The sequence below is a fragment of the Agelaius phoeniceus genome, chromosome 3, assembly GCF_051311805.1.
Source record: "Agelaius phoeniceus isolate bAgePho1 chromosome 3, bAgePho1.hap1, whole genome shotgun sequence".
Classification (NCBI taxonomy): Eukaryota; Metazoa; Chordata; class Aves; order Passeriformes; family Icteridae; genus Agelaius; species Agelaius phoeniceus.
Window position 1 is genome coordinate 73,728,415 of NC_135267.1, and position 17,481 is coordinate 73,745,895.

Consider the following 17,481-nt stretch of genomic DNA (forward strand, 5'->3'; position numbering starts at 1 on the left):
AATGTGCAAGCTGTTTAGCAAGCCACTTGTGAAAGCACAAAGACTTGCAAACTGTTGAAAGGTCTCAGCTGATGAATGCTGGCCAAATTCAGCCACGTACATCTAAATCAGAGCAAGTCACTGCAGGCTCCCCTCCTTGTACGTGTGGGGAAAGCAGTCCCAGCAGGCCATAATTCATACCCTTGTAAAGACGTGCAAAATAGTCAGATGGGTTATAATTTAAAGGAGTCTGTTCTTTTCCAGTGACCATCCCTCCAGGAGATAGGCTCAGATACAGGCATGCAGAGGCCCCCATCCTCAGACAAAGCCTCTCCACACCTGCATGTGTGCTACTTTTGTGCACATCTGCAGAGTCAGTGGCAGAAATGAGAACAAAGCCACACTAAACCTAGGAGTGACACTTGTAGGAGAGAAGTGGTGGGTGAGCAGTTAAGCACCAGAGACAAGCAGCTGCTTGCCTCCTGAACACAAGATGTTTGCTGAACATCATTCTGTCAGCCCAAAATAGGCACCTGTGCCCTCCCCACGCAGTGATGGCTGCACGCTGTCATTTATACGCACTCCACTTCGTAACGACTCATGAAACATTCACAGGACCATCTGAAAGCACTCTTGCAAAATGTTCAAATTATACACCAAAATGCAGATGTGAGCAAGGAGAGCTGCACACAAAGCTATTTGTTCTTCCAGCTGCAGCTGCCCTGTTTCCCCACTGAAGCCAAATCTTCCTCTCTCAAGGTCCACACAGAACAAAACCCTTCCTCTCTAAGGCCACCTGGGGCATTTCCCACTTCTGCCTCAGAGGATTCTCAACAGCATTTTGCAAACATTAAACTTGCCCTCATTTGCTTTTGCCTTGCTGCTTCTCAAGTGCAGAGGGAAGGAGCACTTCCTTGGGATAGGGTCAGATACATGGTTAAGAATTTCTCAGCTTCTGGAAAGGCTCTCTTACCTGCTAGATCCCATTGAGTGGTGTAGTTCCACTATTATAATCTCCCCTGCTGTAGGATGGAGAGCAGCAGAAAGAAAAGGCTGTATAAGCATCACCTTAGAACATCTTTTACCCTCTGTCATTAGCTTTTTTCCCTCTGCACCACAGCATCAACTCTCCTCGCATCAGCTCGACTGCATACTGTTTACCCTTCACACTCTTTCTGCCTTCTGTGACACAGTAAGGCCTGTCAGCCTTACATCTAGAAAGCAAATCTGAATATTTAAAACCTCTCTCCATCTTCCTTTTCTTCCTGCCCATGCTCAGCCCTGCCTTCCCTCCTTCGTTCCTCTGTACTGAATTTAAGTAATTTCTCTGTAAGTTCCAACTCAACTTTTGTGAAGAGGGAATAAAAATGTGAACAGACTCGGGAAAGATCTGCTGTTGCTGCAAAGACAAAATGTGGACAGGCAAGAAAATTAAATGAACACCCTGGAGCTTCCTTCAGAGAGTGGGGGACACCCACTCCACATGCAACCAACAGCTGTAAAGAACTTTGGAAGCAAGGCACTGTATGGGCTGTTCTTGCCCCTGGCACTGACATGGTGTTTTTAGGACAAAAATTGGCCCTGTTGTCACTGGCCCATCCTATTAGTTTGTTCACCCTCCTGTATTCTCAGTCTCCCTGCTTTTCCTGTAATCTCAAATCCATCTATTTGCCAAATCCCCATGCAAAATTATATTTGCTCCCTCTCTATTCCCCATTCTTGCTGTTGCTGCAATACACACTTTTACAGCAGTGAGCTTACAGGAAAGAAAGGCATATTCTTTCCTGCTTCTCATCTTCCTTGATAAAAATCTACTTTCAGGTTTAATTACTCCTACACATATTCCTGGCCGCCTCTTCACCATCTTTTTCTCACTCCCCAAGCGCTCCCCTCTTCCTATTCTGACTTCCTATGATGCAAGATAGTTTGTGGATTTCTTCATAGAAATCATCCCCATTTTCTTCTCTCAAATTCCCAGTTCTGCTCAGATCTCAGAAGCTCTTCATCTAGCTGCTTTGCTCCTCCACTGCTATCACTCCTTTCCTTTCCTTTCCTTTCCTTTCCTTTCCTTTCCTTTCCTTTCCTTTCCTTTCCTTTCCTTTCCTTTCCTTTCCTTTCCTTTCCTTTCCTTTCCTTTCCTTTCCTTTCCTTTCCTTTCCTTTCCTTTCCTTTCCTTTCCTTTCCTTTCCTTTCCTTTCCTTTCCTTTCCTTTCCCTTTCCTTTCCCTTTCCTTTCCTTTCTCTTTTCCTTTCTCCTTTCCTTATAGTAATCCTTATCCCTGATAGATCTACCTGCCAAATCTTCACTCTTTGTTTTCCCCCCAGTCTGTATTTGCACTCCAAGTGTTGCAAAGGCAAGATTCCAAGATGGGACTCCATCAATTTCTCTGTCTCACAATATCTTTCACTCGCAGAACAAAACAGCCCCTGTCAGGAGTGCCTTTCTTTCTTCTCCATTTTAGACCATTTCCAATGCTCTTTCCACACTTTCCACACCAAAATTCCACCCATCCTCTCTCACAGAGTCCAAACAGGCTTGTAGACAAAGCCCAGAATCACTAAGTCTGTTGCACTTGGAACTCCTGGACTCCATATACTTAGATAATGAACCAACATATCCAGGAAACATATTCCCCTGAGCTCCATGGCCATCCACAACACAGGCTGTCTCTTCAGCCTGTCTCCTGGAGAAGCTGCCTCAGCTTGCCTTGTCTCTGGCTTTTGGTGGGTACCATCCAGCTGCAGAGGATGGTAACTGTGTCTGGATGCACAGTCAGTCATTCCTTCTGCAAGGATAGCTTGTGCCTCTGCCTCTCTGCTCTAAAGCTCCTCCTGTCTAATCTAAATTCTCTTGCTGGTGTCTGACATCTCTGCTTGCATATCTAGCTGCCAGTTCTGATTCCATTATGCTGCATTTGAGAGCATCTCCCTTCCCTTAAGAACCCCTCAGCATTTCCTTTTTTGGTAATTGCAGACGTCCCTCTCCTCCTGCTGCAGATATCACTGGCTAGTGAATCTGAATGTCAGTCTTTACCTCCTACTTGCAAAATCTCCTCAGCCAGGCAATGCCTGCATTTTCCATGCTTTCTGAGTAAGAGCTCTAAAATGGCACTCATTTTAGAGTAGCAACCCACCCAACCAGACAAGTTTACATCCAAACCCCTCAATCATCCTGCAACAGTTTTATTCAACATAACGCAATCTTCTTCTACAGACTGCTGCTGGAAAGCCATTTTCCTAGTCACTCACACTGACCACATCACTTTTCTTTATTTCTCTATCATAGTTCTTCTCCAGTATATCAGACAGATTCTTTCTATTCCCATTTTTGAAGTCCTGCTTGGCCTTTCCACATTTTACAGCTCCTCTCTGCCATCATTCAAAGGTAATTGACTTCCAGTGGAGCCATGATTCCATGCTCCTCTGCCCATTTGTTCAGTCATCAATCAGTCCTCTTAAGAAACAAAAAGTCAGTTCTTACAGCACTCCATTACCATTAGGTAATTTAAAAATAGCAATGAAGTTTCATAATTTTCTGCTGCCAAACTCTCCCTAAAATCTGGCATCACAAAAGGATCAACTAGCCAAGAGCTACAGGACATCAGAAATTTACCTTGCAACTCAATAGTCCTATTGCTCCTCTGTCTGTCTTTCTCTTGCTCATACTTGTCTTATATTTGGCCAGCAGTCTCTGAATATTTATGTATTTGTGCCACTCTCACAGAAGCTCTAAGACAGAATGATTCACATTTGGGACCAGCACCCTCAACTCCTAAAGAATCATTTTGAGAACAAGAAATCTGAAAGACAGAGGTACAGCATAAGCAAGGTCTTATAATTTGGAAATACCCAACATCAAATGAACATATAAGCATGAGGACAAAAAAGCAGGTTGACTAGCCTGGTTTTGCCCCTCTGTGTTTTCAAAGAGGCTGTCACCTAAAGCTGTGAGCTGGTTTGGAAGAGCTATGTTGAAACTGCTTAGCTGTACCCTATGATACCATCTAGAGTGAAACACAAAGAAGCTGCCCAGTAACTGGCCAATGTTGAGCACCATGCCCTTGGAGCAAGAGGCTGGACTTAACATCTCTCTTTTTGTCAGGGGATTCACTCCTGCTGGTGACTGTTCCCAGCTGATATTTCACTGGGCAGATGCAAAACTGTTTGGTTCCAAAACATCAAAAAGAAGGTACTTTAGAGGGAGTGGGAAGCAGAGAGAGCCTGGAGTTATGCTCCTGACCTCTCCCACACCAGTCAGGGGCAGCCAGAGACAGCAATCCTGTCTAGCCACATCCTGCTGATGAGCATATAAACACTCAGCAGGCACAGAAGGATATTTGAGCAGTGATGTTATTTTCCATGAACTCCTCTGGTTTCTGGAATTCAGTGTATATCCTTGGCAGGTGAGTACCCTTGAATTTGTTGCTCTACACCTCCCAAGTGCAGGCAGGGCATCCTCCCTACCTTCAGGCTTGCAGACAGTAGCACAGCTACAAAGCTAAGCAGCAAAGAAATAACGCTGCTTAAAAGAACAGACCCAAATCACCACCTCTTGTTGCTCAGGTAGAGGCAGTGTTTATTTATACAGATGATGCTGAGGAGGGATAAGATGCAGAGAATATTCCTGTCATTTTTTTTTACCAATCTAGGTCAGAACAACATTTTTTAAACTTCAGAAACTACAGCTAGCACTGCTGATGCACAATTAAAATGTTCTGGACTTTCAATTCCTTCATAAGCTGGAGAGTAATTATTTCCTTTTGTTTGCTCAGTATATTTAGCAAAATAATTATAATTCACTAGATTGTCTTCTTTGTTTTGGTATACTGGCATAGTTCTTTCTCCCTGTTTCCTTTCATAGCAACTGTGGTGTTATTTTTACAGGCACATTTGGGTGGGGGGAGGGGTCACAGACAAGAAAAAAAACCCTAAGAATTTTCTGACAGAAGTTCCACTTGAAGAATCTTTTCTAGCTCTCAAAAAAGAAAAGATCAAATCTATAGAATAAATAACTGTGAAGGCAGATGTTGTACTGCCTGATGGATGCAGATAGTCCCTGCTCTGTCCATAGGGGTGAGTTAAACATGGCATCTTCCTAATCTGTGCTCTATGAGTCCACACTGCCAGAGGAAAAAAGTCAGTAACAAGCCTACCCATAGGCCCAAACAGCCCTGCTGCATTCAACAGGAGCCGTGATTTAGCTGTTTGATGCCACTTACAAGAAGGTAGCATAAAGCTTGTGGGTCAGCAACAAGCCACCCAGGCACCACAAGTTTCATGTTTAAGATACAGATGTACCTTAAGGAACAAATCTATTCTGAACTTGGGATTTCAGGTATCACTGATCACAGAAACCTGGGGATCCCTTTCCAACTGGCTTTCAGTGGCAGAACTTCCAAAAGCCCATCTAAGTGGTTCTTTCCCCTCATCTTTGCATTTGCTTCTTTGCAACTGGCTTATTATTTTTAATTATTTCTGGTATTTCTCACTAGGCATTCTGGGTCTGATGTTTACTGCAGTCTGAATTCAAGACAATTTGCAGGGAGAGGTCTTTCCTGCTGTTTTGAGCAGATGGGGTCCTCATCTCTTGAGACAAGTAGTGTGCTGCCCTGACTGATGGCACCCAGGAGGATGTCACGCACAAGGCTCCCTTCAGGAGGAGGCCTGGAACATCCCCCAGAAGCCTACTGGAGGTACACCAGGGTATTTTTAACAACAGATTCAAAACCTTATTCTTTCTCACAGGGTTATTTTTGAAGCTGTATTTTAGTGCTTTTTGTTCCACTCAATATCACTGAAACATGCTGCATAGAAATCACTGACGTAAACACTGACAAAGGAGCACAGAAGTGGAGGAGGAAGGAAGAAAATTGGGCTCTCTCTCCTTCTTCCCCCTTATTTTTTTTAAGTAGCATCTCCTTACCAAGCTCAGGATAATAAAACATTTTGCTTGTGAAGATTTAGATGTTTTGCCACTGCAAACAGGGTGCTGTGATTTTGTCAATTCAGTTCTCAAGCCTTACTTGGAATGGGGAATGCATATACATGCAAATAAAATCTTATCCCTTAATGGATTTGCACTCACAGTGTGTGCCACAGCACACCATTATAAGCACTTGCATTAGACACAGTGATCAATTTCTGAAGCCTTTATCTTCTCCCCGTTGAAGTTAGCAGCCATAAGGATTAGATTTCATATCTTTAAGGGAGCTCAGTCCCAACAATTACATGTTTCTCATTGCCTGTTTTGTCTTAATGGAAACATACCTTGCATAGCTTAGTGAGAACACTCTTCCCTCCTCCCTTCTCTGCCTTAACAGCTTTTTAGGTGGCTGTGTTCTCATGGGTTATATAGGTGTGATTTTTATTGTCTATAAAATAAACTGTAATCACTCGCCATTTATTTTAGGCACACTTCAATGCATGTACAGCATCTATGCCTTCATTAATTTTGTGCAGTGGGCAAAAATGGGATGCTTCAGAAGGGAAAGAGGAAAAATAAGAGGACTATGTATACAACACCCTTTCCAAATGCTTAAGTGAAATATTTATGTTCTGGAAATAGAAAATTGATTGAAAAGTTATATCAAGCAGTAACGTATTTCATGCTTATTCCTTTTTTTTTCCGGATTTCTGAACACAACCAGTAGCAACAGCTTCAAAAGCAGATAATTTGTATTGAATGAAGTTTAAATAGATTATGATGAATATGAAAAGATTTTCACCTGTCTCCCTTTCCAGTCATGAGGAAGCAGCAGTGTTACTGGACCCTACAGCAAGCACCTACTGCTAAGGTCAGGGACAGTCACTCTAGCAAACTCAACTCCTCCACCCCACTCAGCCTGCTTCCCTCCAGCCCAGCTGCACCAGCTCTACCCCTTCTACCCTTGCACAACTTGCAACCTCCCATCCTCAGGATAGCAAAACCTAGTGCCAGCCTCACTGAGAAGTGGCCAAGCTTTTTTAGGTCACTAAAGCAAACAGCTCCAGCTCAGAGAGCACCATTCCCACTGAAACCTATTTGGTGCCTGCACTGACAGACACTGATGAGCACTCACACAGGACAGTGCTGCTTTCTCTCTTGCTTCATGGAGGCACTGCAGCACAGCTTCACACTGGGAAGCCCCAGCTTTCCCCAAGCAGCTGTGCTGTGCACTTTCTGTCCCAGTGAGACAACCAGGTCAGCTGTTCCCTGCCAACAGCTTAACTCTTACCTGGGCTTGTGAAGGCTTGAAAGCAGAGTCAAAGCCATTCTGCAGAGAGTCCAGAAAAGGCTGGATTTTGTAGAGGCTATGCGTTGTCTGGCTCGAGCGGAAGGCCACAATGTGGAAGTACTTCAGAATCTTCTCAAACCTTGATTGTGTCATGATAAGTGCAATGCTCTTGTTGCTGTAGAAGCCGCTGCTCCAGATGCTGAGAACAGACTCACAGTGGTGGATGCTGGTTGATATCATGTAGCCTAAGAAGGCCTTCATTTCTGTCAAGGTGACGTCAATCCAGGCATCGTCACTACCAAACCTCTCCTGGTATTTCTTTGCATACATGTTGGTTTGGACCACCATATTCTTTAGTACATTGTCAGGGACAAAGAGCTGAAAAAAGTCCATGGCACTGGCCGTCAAGGGCATTTTTCGTGTTGGACCTAGGATAAAAGAAGGAAAGATAGGCACACTCCTGATCACCACAAGGCACATCCAACACCAGAAATTAAAAGCATGAGTAATTTTTCTCATGCAAATGATGGTATGTACCCATTGCCTAACAGACTTCACCAGGAAACTCCTCCTCCCCCCCAAATTCTTCCTCCTGTATGATACTGTACACTCTGAAAAGTTTCTCCCTCTGCTCTGCGCTCATTACTTTGAAGCATGCAGGCTTGTGAGACAAGCAGGCATTTTATTTCTCCACTTACACATTACCTGAAACTTTTATCCTCAGCAGCTGTTTTGGACTCTTTCTGGATAGTTTTTTATTGGTCCATATGCATGTCAAAGCAGTGCCTTCCTCCAAACAGCCCAGAAGGACAACGTGAGTCCTCCAGAGGCAGCACTGCCCTCATCCCAGACAACATAATTCCTAGGCTCTATAACCTGATCCCACCTTTCCTCCTGCACCTCTAATTCCTCCCTAGTTCACTGTCATAATTCTGTGACTTTCATATCTGCCCCTGCTCCACACAGAGTCACATCCAGGTCTATGTGTTTTTGAGTTTTGTGCCTCTGCCACCACACTGGAGTTTTATCCTGCACTCTGATATCCCCAAGAAAGCACATTACCAGAACAAGTGACAGCTACCATGTGGCTAGTGTCACTGTCCCACATCACAGGGAATATTTTTAGCACTATAAGACATGCAGTGGTCCTCTTCTTCCCTTAATGTAATAAGCCTTGCAGTCCCATGCTGTGATTACTCTAGCATTTCACTGATCTTGCACCTTTTCTGCCAGTTTCAACTACTCCATCAGAGGAGGGTGATAAAAACAAAAAGGAGGCTCTAAGGGCTGGCAGCACTGTATAAGTTCAGCCAGTCAGACACCAGATTACACTAAACTGAATTAGGAACATCAAACCCACAATACCAGGGATGCAGACACCAGTACTTACAGCCCCCTCTCCTCTAATCCCTCCCACAAATTAATCAAGCTCCATTCCAAAAGTAGTAGTTTTCATGCTTGCACCTCCTAGTAGTGTTTTAGTTATCGGGTAAGGGCAGGGAACATCCTCTATTCTACACAAGCAGTGAAAACCAACACCCTGAGCTGAGCAGCCTCTTCAAACCCAGCAGACAGGGGAGCACTTAAAAGCAACTACACTCCTGTGAAAAAGACAATGTCCTGGGTATAATCCCAAACCCAGAAATACTGCACCTTAGTCCAGCAGCCTTTAGCCCTGGAACTGTCTGAAATACTCCTCCTAATCAAAAGCAGAAGGCATACAGCTTCTCATTTGGAGTTCTGCCCAACAAGAGCGAGTCTTTCTTGCACTACAGGGCTGTCTGGATCTCAGCCCCAGCTGCATCAGAACATGAGATTGACCATCACACAACCTGGCTCTGCAAAGGTCCACTAGCACGTTGCTCAGGTCGCGTTCTCCAGCACCCTTGTATCTCAGTTCACATTCCCAGGTACAGCAACAACTACAGCTTGCAGAAATTTTCCATGAAACAGAACTACAAGGAATTACACAAATATGGTGGTTGGACTTGCTCTTAAGCCTTAATGCTTGAGTGCACTCTGGTGAACTCAAGCTACTAGAAGGACAGCAAAAATAGACTTTGAAACAACATCAAGACTTTGAAACAGTAAACCTCCAGATTGCAAAGAATGCCAAAAAAGCAAACAAAACTGGATTTTTTAAAATAAAACCTACCTATTTAAAGATTACTTTCCAATTTTAGTTTGTGAGATTAAGAAACTTTCAGCTGAAAGCACATTCCTCTATATTGTAAGACCAGAAGAAAGAGCCTTGCACAAACCATGTTTTGGTTAAAACAGAAAATTTCAGTTTAAATGATAAAAGGTTTTCATTATCAATGAAAACTATGGTGCTAGAACAGATATATTTACTTCACCTTAACTACTAGTGCAATAATAAAGTTGCTTAATAAATGTTTTCTTCTTTTGATCAGAAGGTTTATTTTCTGCTAGCACTGGCTAGCACTGTTATAGCTCACAAAAGATGCTCTATGCATGATTCTGTATCTTCATTCTTCCCCATAACTTAATCAAGTTTTTATATTCTACTGTAGGTATGGCTAATAACAACACATGGAACAGAGTGTATTCCTAGTTCTATATGAAATCTTGAGTAGCTATCAAACTCAGCTCCAGTGCTCAGACAACCTTCCAGGTAGCACACAGAGATAGTTTTTAAATACGTAGCTTCAGAAGCAGAAGCTGGGAGTAGGGGTAATATTTTAAATCTTGTCTACAGCAAACAAGAATTCATGAAACATCAAGTCTTACAAAGTGAAATATCTTGAGACTCTTGGATATGGACAACAGGTACATGCTGGACTCCATCTTCAGGGAGGTAAGAGCAGTCAGAAGCACAAAAAATGTAATTTTTGTGTAATTAAATTCTCAGCAGCTGCACAAGTTTACCTTGATAAGTGATAATGGAAACCTGACAGGTATACGGCATACAATAATCCTTCCTTGCCCAGCAGTCGTGCTCAGGACACAGAGAACCTGCTACATCCTCTCCTTCCTTGAATAAATACACAAGCTTTGTATCTCACTGGTCATGCAGAACCCACACAGCTCTAAAAAAGCAAGCTGAATCACTTTCTGACTCAAACATCAACATAATTGTTGATTAAATAAAATTATGAAAGCCCCTGTATAATCTCATTGTCTTAAAAAACAGCCTTTATTGGCAAAGTGAGCACAGCTGATTCATAATTTACTGATATGCAATATGATATAACAAGAGCAACATTGAATTTCAGTAGGAAAAGTGAATTTTTAACATTAATTGAGTTTTGCATAGTTAATGACCAGTCTAAAATATTTAAATATTACTTTCTAAATACACAAATATATCCCATAGAGAGAGCCAACTATCTGCATAAGGAACTTAAATAGCTAATTTGTAGTTTTAAAGGATTTTTACATTGACTTAAATGACACTTACCCAGAAAATACTGATATGAAGAGTTCAGTGTTTCATACATGCACTGTTTACCTTTCAAAGCTTTACTCAGATAAATGAGTGACTTTGCATAGTTGTCCATTCTCAGAATAATTATACAATTGTGACTGTATGTAAAATTCAGATTTTTCTCTCTCCTCTGCAATAGAGTGCATGGAGAATATATTTACTTTCATAGGGTTTCTTTAAAAGCCACTTGGGGTTTCCAATACAAATTACAGAGACAAAGTGCAAAAGCACTCTTGGAGTGTCTGAACATGCAGCCAGACCCAGTATTCCGTGCACAGTCACGACAGGGACAGAGCTCTACTGAGTAACCTCTGATTGGGCAGCACACACGCCAGCACCAGAACTTTGGGCTTGCTCTAAGTGACCTTGCAGGATGTGGAAAATAACAAACAACTTCTGTTATGATACAGCCTACACACAAGCTCCTCTTCCTTTTAACTCTGTCTGCCAGCAAGAACTTGCCTGCGCAATCTGCAGCAACCACCTTGCGAGTCATTACTGCTATTTTGACTCGCTGGTTCCATTTTCTCTTTTGCACTCAGAAGGAATATCTCCCACAAAGAGACATCTCCATTTGTAAGAATAGTCTCAAAATAAATGAAAAAACAAAGCATGAAAAGCTATTTGTGTGTCTGTACTGGCAATGTGACTGTGAAGCAAAAGCTGGCCCCTTGCCCTTGGAGCATGTGCATTGCAGAGCCCGGTGTGGCTCAGCTCGGCTCAGGGCAAACTGCAGCTGCCTTGCTGGCCCTCCTGTCTAGCCAGAGAGCACGCTGCACACTCAGCTTCTCAGCAAACATACCCACTGCACAACTCCCAGAATGATCTAAGAAAAAGTTCAGGTGGAACTTCAGGCAGGCCCTGCTTGTCATCCTAAAATCCCTGGTCTTCTCTCTTAGATGGGTGCCCACCAGTCACATTGTTCCCCCTGCTTCGTTCCCTTTCTAGTCTTCCTCGCTGAGCAACATATTAGGAAAAAAAAAAAAGAATCCCAAGTGAATTAAATGTTTTTTCCTTACTTAACTGGTTTGCAGAATTAAGTAATTTGAGAGCATTTTTAAAAGGTTAATGTATCCTTTCCCATTTTTTCTGTTCTGATTACCAACCTCAGAATTCACAGAATAAGGGATGGACAAAAGACAGAAAGTTTCAAAATGTACTGTAACCTATCAGTGCTTACAACATAGTATACAAATCTTAAGAAGGTCAAAAGCATCATTGTTTTGGGCACGATAAATCAGATATGTAAGGAGAAAACACAGTGAGAGAAAGTTCTTTTGCTCTGCTGTGCAAAAGACTCTGCTCTCATTCAAACTGCAATTGAGGCCCACAATAAAATATCCCATTACTCCAACGGACCCCTATGTATAACCCAAATTGCATGGTTTGTAAAAAAACCTTGTGCAGAGCTAATCACAGCTCATTTTGAAATTAATGCAACTTCATTAACAGCTTGGGCAGACCCCAATAATCCCAAATCAGGAACAGGAGTGGTAGAAGTATCAGTTCGATAATTTAGAAGTAATTTTATTGTCTTCTTTGAGGAAAAAAATCTAACAATTTATAGCCACCCACGAGAATAACACATTAAGCATATTAAATGCAGATACATACCTAAGAAAAATCAATCCAGAAACTGGTTTTTATTGGCCATTGGGAAGTACTTTCTTCTCCAATATATGGTACAGCCTTCAAAAACCAAGGTTTAAAAAGCCAATTAATTCCTTTTCCTAAGTCCAAGTAATTAGAAACTGTTTTATATTCCTGACAAGTTACCTTTGCAAAAGTGCACAACATGATTTTTGGGTCTTATTTAGAGAACATAAAAAAATGCTGACAGAAGCTTTTCATCAGAAAATATTCATCCATCAAAAAATCATGACATCTTTATGGAAGGTGTCAATGAAATATGACAGACAGTTAAAACAATTTCTCATCTTTTTCAATGTGTAGGGAGCATTATAAAGAGCTAAAAAATAAAAAAGGCAAGAAAACAAAAAATGATGTTTTAATATTTCCCAAGTGAATATTTTTCAGAATTTCTGTTCACACTAAGTTTCCTCATGCAACCTTTGGAAGCACTGGAGCTTATCTGGCTTGCCAGAATATCAGTCTTCATATCAGCTCTATTCTTAATGGCCTGGAAATGTACATCAGACCATCCTCAAACCATAGCTGGTTTGACAGCATTACAACAAGCCTGTCAAGATGGCTTGAAGTAAGTTCACTTAACACTTCTTTTCTGAGTTTTATTCCAGTTTATTTCAGAGGCCGCTCTCCTGTAGGAACTGGGTGGCAAGCATCCAGGTTTTTACCTTATTATGCTGCATGTTTTTGTTCATCTTCATTAGAAAAAGCTACCAAAGCTTCAGTGACAGGCCTATTTTGCTAAGTCAAAGGCATCATCCTAATATATACCAACTGTGGTTCTGACCAGTATTTTGGGTGAGTAGATGTCTGCATCTGTAATTTTGGTTGACAAATCTTAGTTTCCTTTAGGGACCACCTTGCAGAAGAATTCAATGATGAGAAGAATCAGCAAGAATAAATGATGAAAACATGATCCATACTGTGGCATTGCTTGGAGTTAAGAGCCAGCTTAGGAGGAGGCAATAAAAAAAGTCAACAACTCCCAGGCAGACACTCTTGGCTTAGAAAGAAGAAACTGGGCCTTCCAAAGACGGTTCTTTTTGTAGACTGTAAGGGCTCGCTCTCAGCCGCCCATGCTTCTGGGTGAGTTTTTGCAAGGTCACCTCTACAGAAACTTACTTTGCACCCTTGCGTGGGCACTCAGTAGCTGCACTTCTGCTCTACATTTAGTTTCAGTAAAACTATTCCAAGGTATTTAGCAAAGTGTGATTTCCCTGCACTCTTCCAACCTTATAAATAATCCTTTGACAATGCCTCCACGGCTGCACGTAACAACCGTAGTCAAAAAATTGTTCCAAAGAGCTTCTCTGAAAGGCCACTTTCTCCTCCCTCCCTGGCATTAAAAAGGATTGTTTTCTTCACAGCGTCAGCAATAAAGCGATCCACAGACTGCAGTCTGACTTTTATCCATAGAGAGCATTAAGAGCTGTGTCTAGAAGCAATCCAAGGACAAATGAAAGTGGACTGAAAAGCAGCACAGAGCTGCTCCATGCTGACTCTGGTCCTAAAAGTCTCTGGCTTCCACAGCAAGCAGCACTGAGTTACTGATAAATTAAATAGAGAACTTATTTAGAAAATCAAACAGTAAAATTAACGAAGTATTTCGCAAACTAAGGAACTTCCTGCAATTCAGCTTATTTCTGTGCTGTGTACTGGATGCAGACTGTCATTCAGCTTTTTAAAGCATTATAGCAAAATCCTTGAGCATTAAGTGTAGCAGGTCAGCCTGGCACAGGTCAGGGATGAGTGATGCACTGTTCCACCAAACACAAGACAGTCTCCTCCCCTGATGCGATGGTGACCTTCCAAAGCCTGGCGTGATAACCAAGGCACCCTGCCCATTCCTCCTCCATACTGCCATGCACTGGCACTTCAGCCTGCAAAAGGTGAAGAACTTCAATGGGGCATCAAGACTGGGATACCAAGGATAAATAATTTTGGCGGTCACTCAGTACATTATCTTGTGTGATAAGACACTGTAGAAGTACAACTAAATTTTGGGGCATTTTCAAGAGACCAAGCAGGCAGGACTTACACCTTTCTCATTGATCAAATGCATGTTGTACCACCAACAGCACTGGTCTGAGAATGAGAACACACCAGATATGTTGTGGCAGTTTCCATGGAAGTGTGCCTTGTTTTAGATTCAAGCCATGGTAAAAAACTGTTTAATTAAGAGAGTATTTCTTTGTGTTTACCATCATGTTTTAAAGCCACAAAGCTTTCAAGCTGTGACAAGTACTAAGAATAAACAGCCTACTGCAGCTGATGTTGATACCTTTAATTATATACTTAATTTATGTGGTGAGATCTTGCCATCTACCAATCACCATTTTTCTAACATCCAACAGAACCTCCCAAAACACTGGTACAAGGTCTTAGGGTTAAATTATTTCCAAAATCCAAAGACCCTAAAGAAGCTGAGTCAATGCTGAAGTAGTACCCTGTTGTGTCAGTTTACATAATTCTTTGCACATTATTTGGCTGTGGGACTGCATATGCTCCTCCTCAGGGGAATTCCTGCTGCAGCAGCTTCCATGGCAATAGTCCACTGTGCTCTTTTGCCACTGTAGTTTTCTATTAACATTTTACTGCACTGCTCCTGGCAGCCCAACTGACACTGGGCATATCCAGCAGATGAGAGATGACCATCGATGTGCTGACTCCATACACCACCTGTAATACAGCTTTTAGTAGATCACATAGCAGCTACACATCTGCTGTGGGCACAGCCGTGCACATTTACAAAATATCTGTACAAAGCAGCATGGATTATGTCAGCACAACTCCCATTACCAGCAGAGTGACCTTCATAGCTAAATCCCAGAAGATTGCTTTGGGATGCGGTTGCTTTGGTCCCACGGGGGGACTCTTCTCCTGCACTGGCAACTCTTGCAGGTGCAATCCTACCATCCCCTCTTTCTTTCCCAAGCTCCTGGTCTGTTCTAATACATACTGGTCAAAATACCATTACTCCCATGATACTTGCTCCTTTCCAGAAATTTAAAATAAAAATTCACCCTAAGCATCGCCAATATTTGATTTGAGGGCCCCACCTTGAAAAGTAGGGCTTTTGTGTTTGAAGGAGGGAAAATAGCCTGGTATGTTTTCCAACCAAATCATCAGAATATTTAATTTATCTTTTGTAAATAAAAGTCAATAAGTCAATATAAATGACCAACTAATGAGATACTGAAAGCCTTCATATCAACTCCTGCCTTTTACATACAACACACACATATGCCATTGAAAAATGAACCTCCAGTTTTTGAGTAAGTCTCACAAAGAAATGGCTTTGTTTTGTTCAAAAATTAGTTATTTAAGAAAAAAAGAAAAAAAATATAGCAACCAGAAACCCAGACAGTTCAGTAAAGCATTGGAGACAACCTTATAATGCATGGACATTAATTTCAGTACAGAACCTCCTAATGATTCATCTCCATCTCACATGAGCTAAGGTAGCTACAGTTCTGGTGTCTGCAATTGCTTCCCAGCAGCAACAGGCTCTTCCTGGAGAAGACAGGGAGTAGTTGTTAGGGTAAGCACATAGTCCCCAAGGTATTCAAAGCTACTTCTTACAAAGAGATGTGAGCACCTACTGCAGCAGCCACCTGGGAGAGGGTGAGCTGCGGGGTGAGGCTGCAGCTCTGCTAGAAGAGCTCAAATTCTGGAATCTGCCAAGGAGGCTGGTGACGGGAGCTGCATGGGGATAATATTCAGGCTTTTTCAAACCTGTTTCTTTTAGGTTGTACCAGCCTCCCTTGGATTTTACTGCTCTCTGTAGGAAAGTGTGCATTTGCATTTCTAGGCGAGTTTCATCAACTGCCCAGTAAGAAAAGTCTTCTCTGCTGTCATCATCCCAGATTAAGAAGGAAAGGAGCTCTCATCACTCCATATTGCATCTGGACTTATACACCTACTTTTAAATTTGTAATTCCCTTGCTTTATATTCTCCATGTTCCTCCCCAACACCCTCAAAAATCTTGGGACAAGACACATGTTCTCTGCATTAGGCTTAAAGGCAGATGAAAATCTTAATATTTTCTTAGGACACCTAAGATGCAAAGTGGAGGTCATGTATTTGAAATCCTTGCTAGGGTCAGGACTTCTTTACACATGCACAATATCACTTTGTGTGCTTTTTTGTTTTCTTTTTGATCTTTTACTCCTGCCCCTGTCATTAGACTGTGTTTTTCCATCCTTGTTCTGCCCGCCATAAGAACTGACCAGTGCTGCAGGCTGTCTGAACATCTCAACTCAAGATAGGCAAGCAGTTGGACAGTTCAAAAAATTACTTCTGTATACCATGTACATCAACACCCCTAATCCTCTTACCACATGCAGGAAACATGACACACTCCACAGCACTCCAAGTGCTTAGGCTTCCTAATAACTCTTATAAACCCACAACTTGCCAGTTTTAGGAAATCGGTGCACTTCTTCAACAATTAAGAGTGAAATAAAAGGCAGTCACCTGTGGAAAAGGTGGGATTTATTACTTGCACTGCCTGTGTTAACTTCAGGGTGACACAAATGTGTTTAGAAGCCACTGTACCCCCCGGAAAGGTTTTCAGGGAGCTGCATCTACAGAGAGCAAGCCAGAAACACAACTCAGAGCTGAACAGCGCATAGATTCAGAGTGGGATCCTCAGTGGCACAGCACTGCTCACTCTCAGCAGCAGCAGTCCCTCAGCAGCACTCTCACAACCTCTACCCGGGTACTTTGTACAGCCTGAGGAACTGCTTGGCTCCTGGCAGCTCCCACCGCAGCCCACGCCGTGCTGTGCGGCTGGCAGGGGCAGGTGCAGCAGGAACCAGGCCATGGAACTAGGTTTGCAAAGAAAAACATTGTGTACTTCCCCACACAGCCTTTCAGGCAAGATGCTTGGTTGCTCTGGAGCCAAAGTCCATCTCTTCAAACACAGGCTTAGAGTGCTGTACTCTGAGATCAGGCAGTGAAAAGACTGGAGGTCACCACACAGGTCACTAGCAGCCATCCAGAACACCAGATCACAGCTACACTTAGAGATCAACTTGTCCAGGCTTCTTGGGGGCTGCCAACATATGAACCAATAAAAGCTGAAAGATCTCATAAGAATTAGTCTCTGTAAGAACATAGTTTAGGTTATAAAAGGAGAAAGTATCTTGTATTTCTCATCTTGGACCTAGCAGCAAGAAAGATTTCAGACAG

General features: G+C 42.4%; 1 protein-coding gene across 1 annotated transcript in view; it reads right to left on the bottom strand.

The window, feature by feature from the left end:
* The window catches only part of PGBD5 (piggyBac transposable element derived 5), a 68,142-nt gene that overhangs the window by 34,560 nt on the left and 16,101 nt on the right, over positions 1-17,481 (bottom strand). The window contains exon 2 of the mRNA XM_077175605.1: positions 7,193-7,620. Coding sequence (XP_077031720.1) covers positions 7,193-7,620 — 428 coding nt within the window. The remainder of the gene's footprint in view (positions 1-7,192; positions 7,621-17,481) is intronic.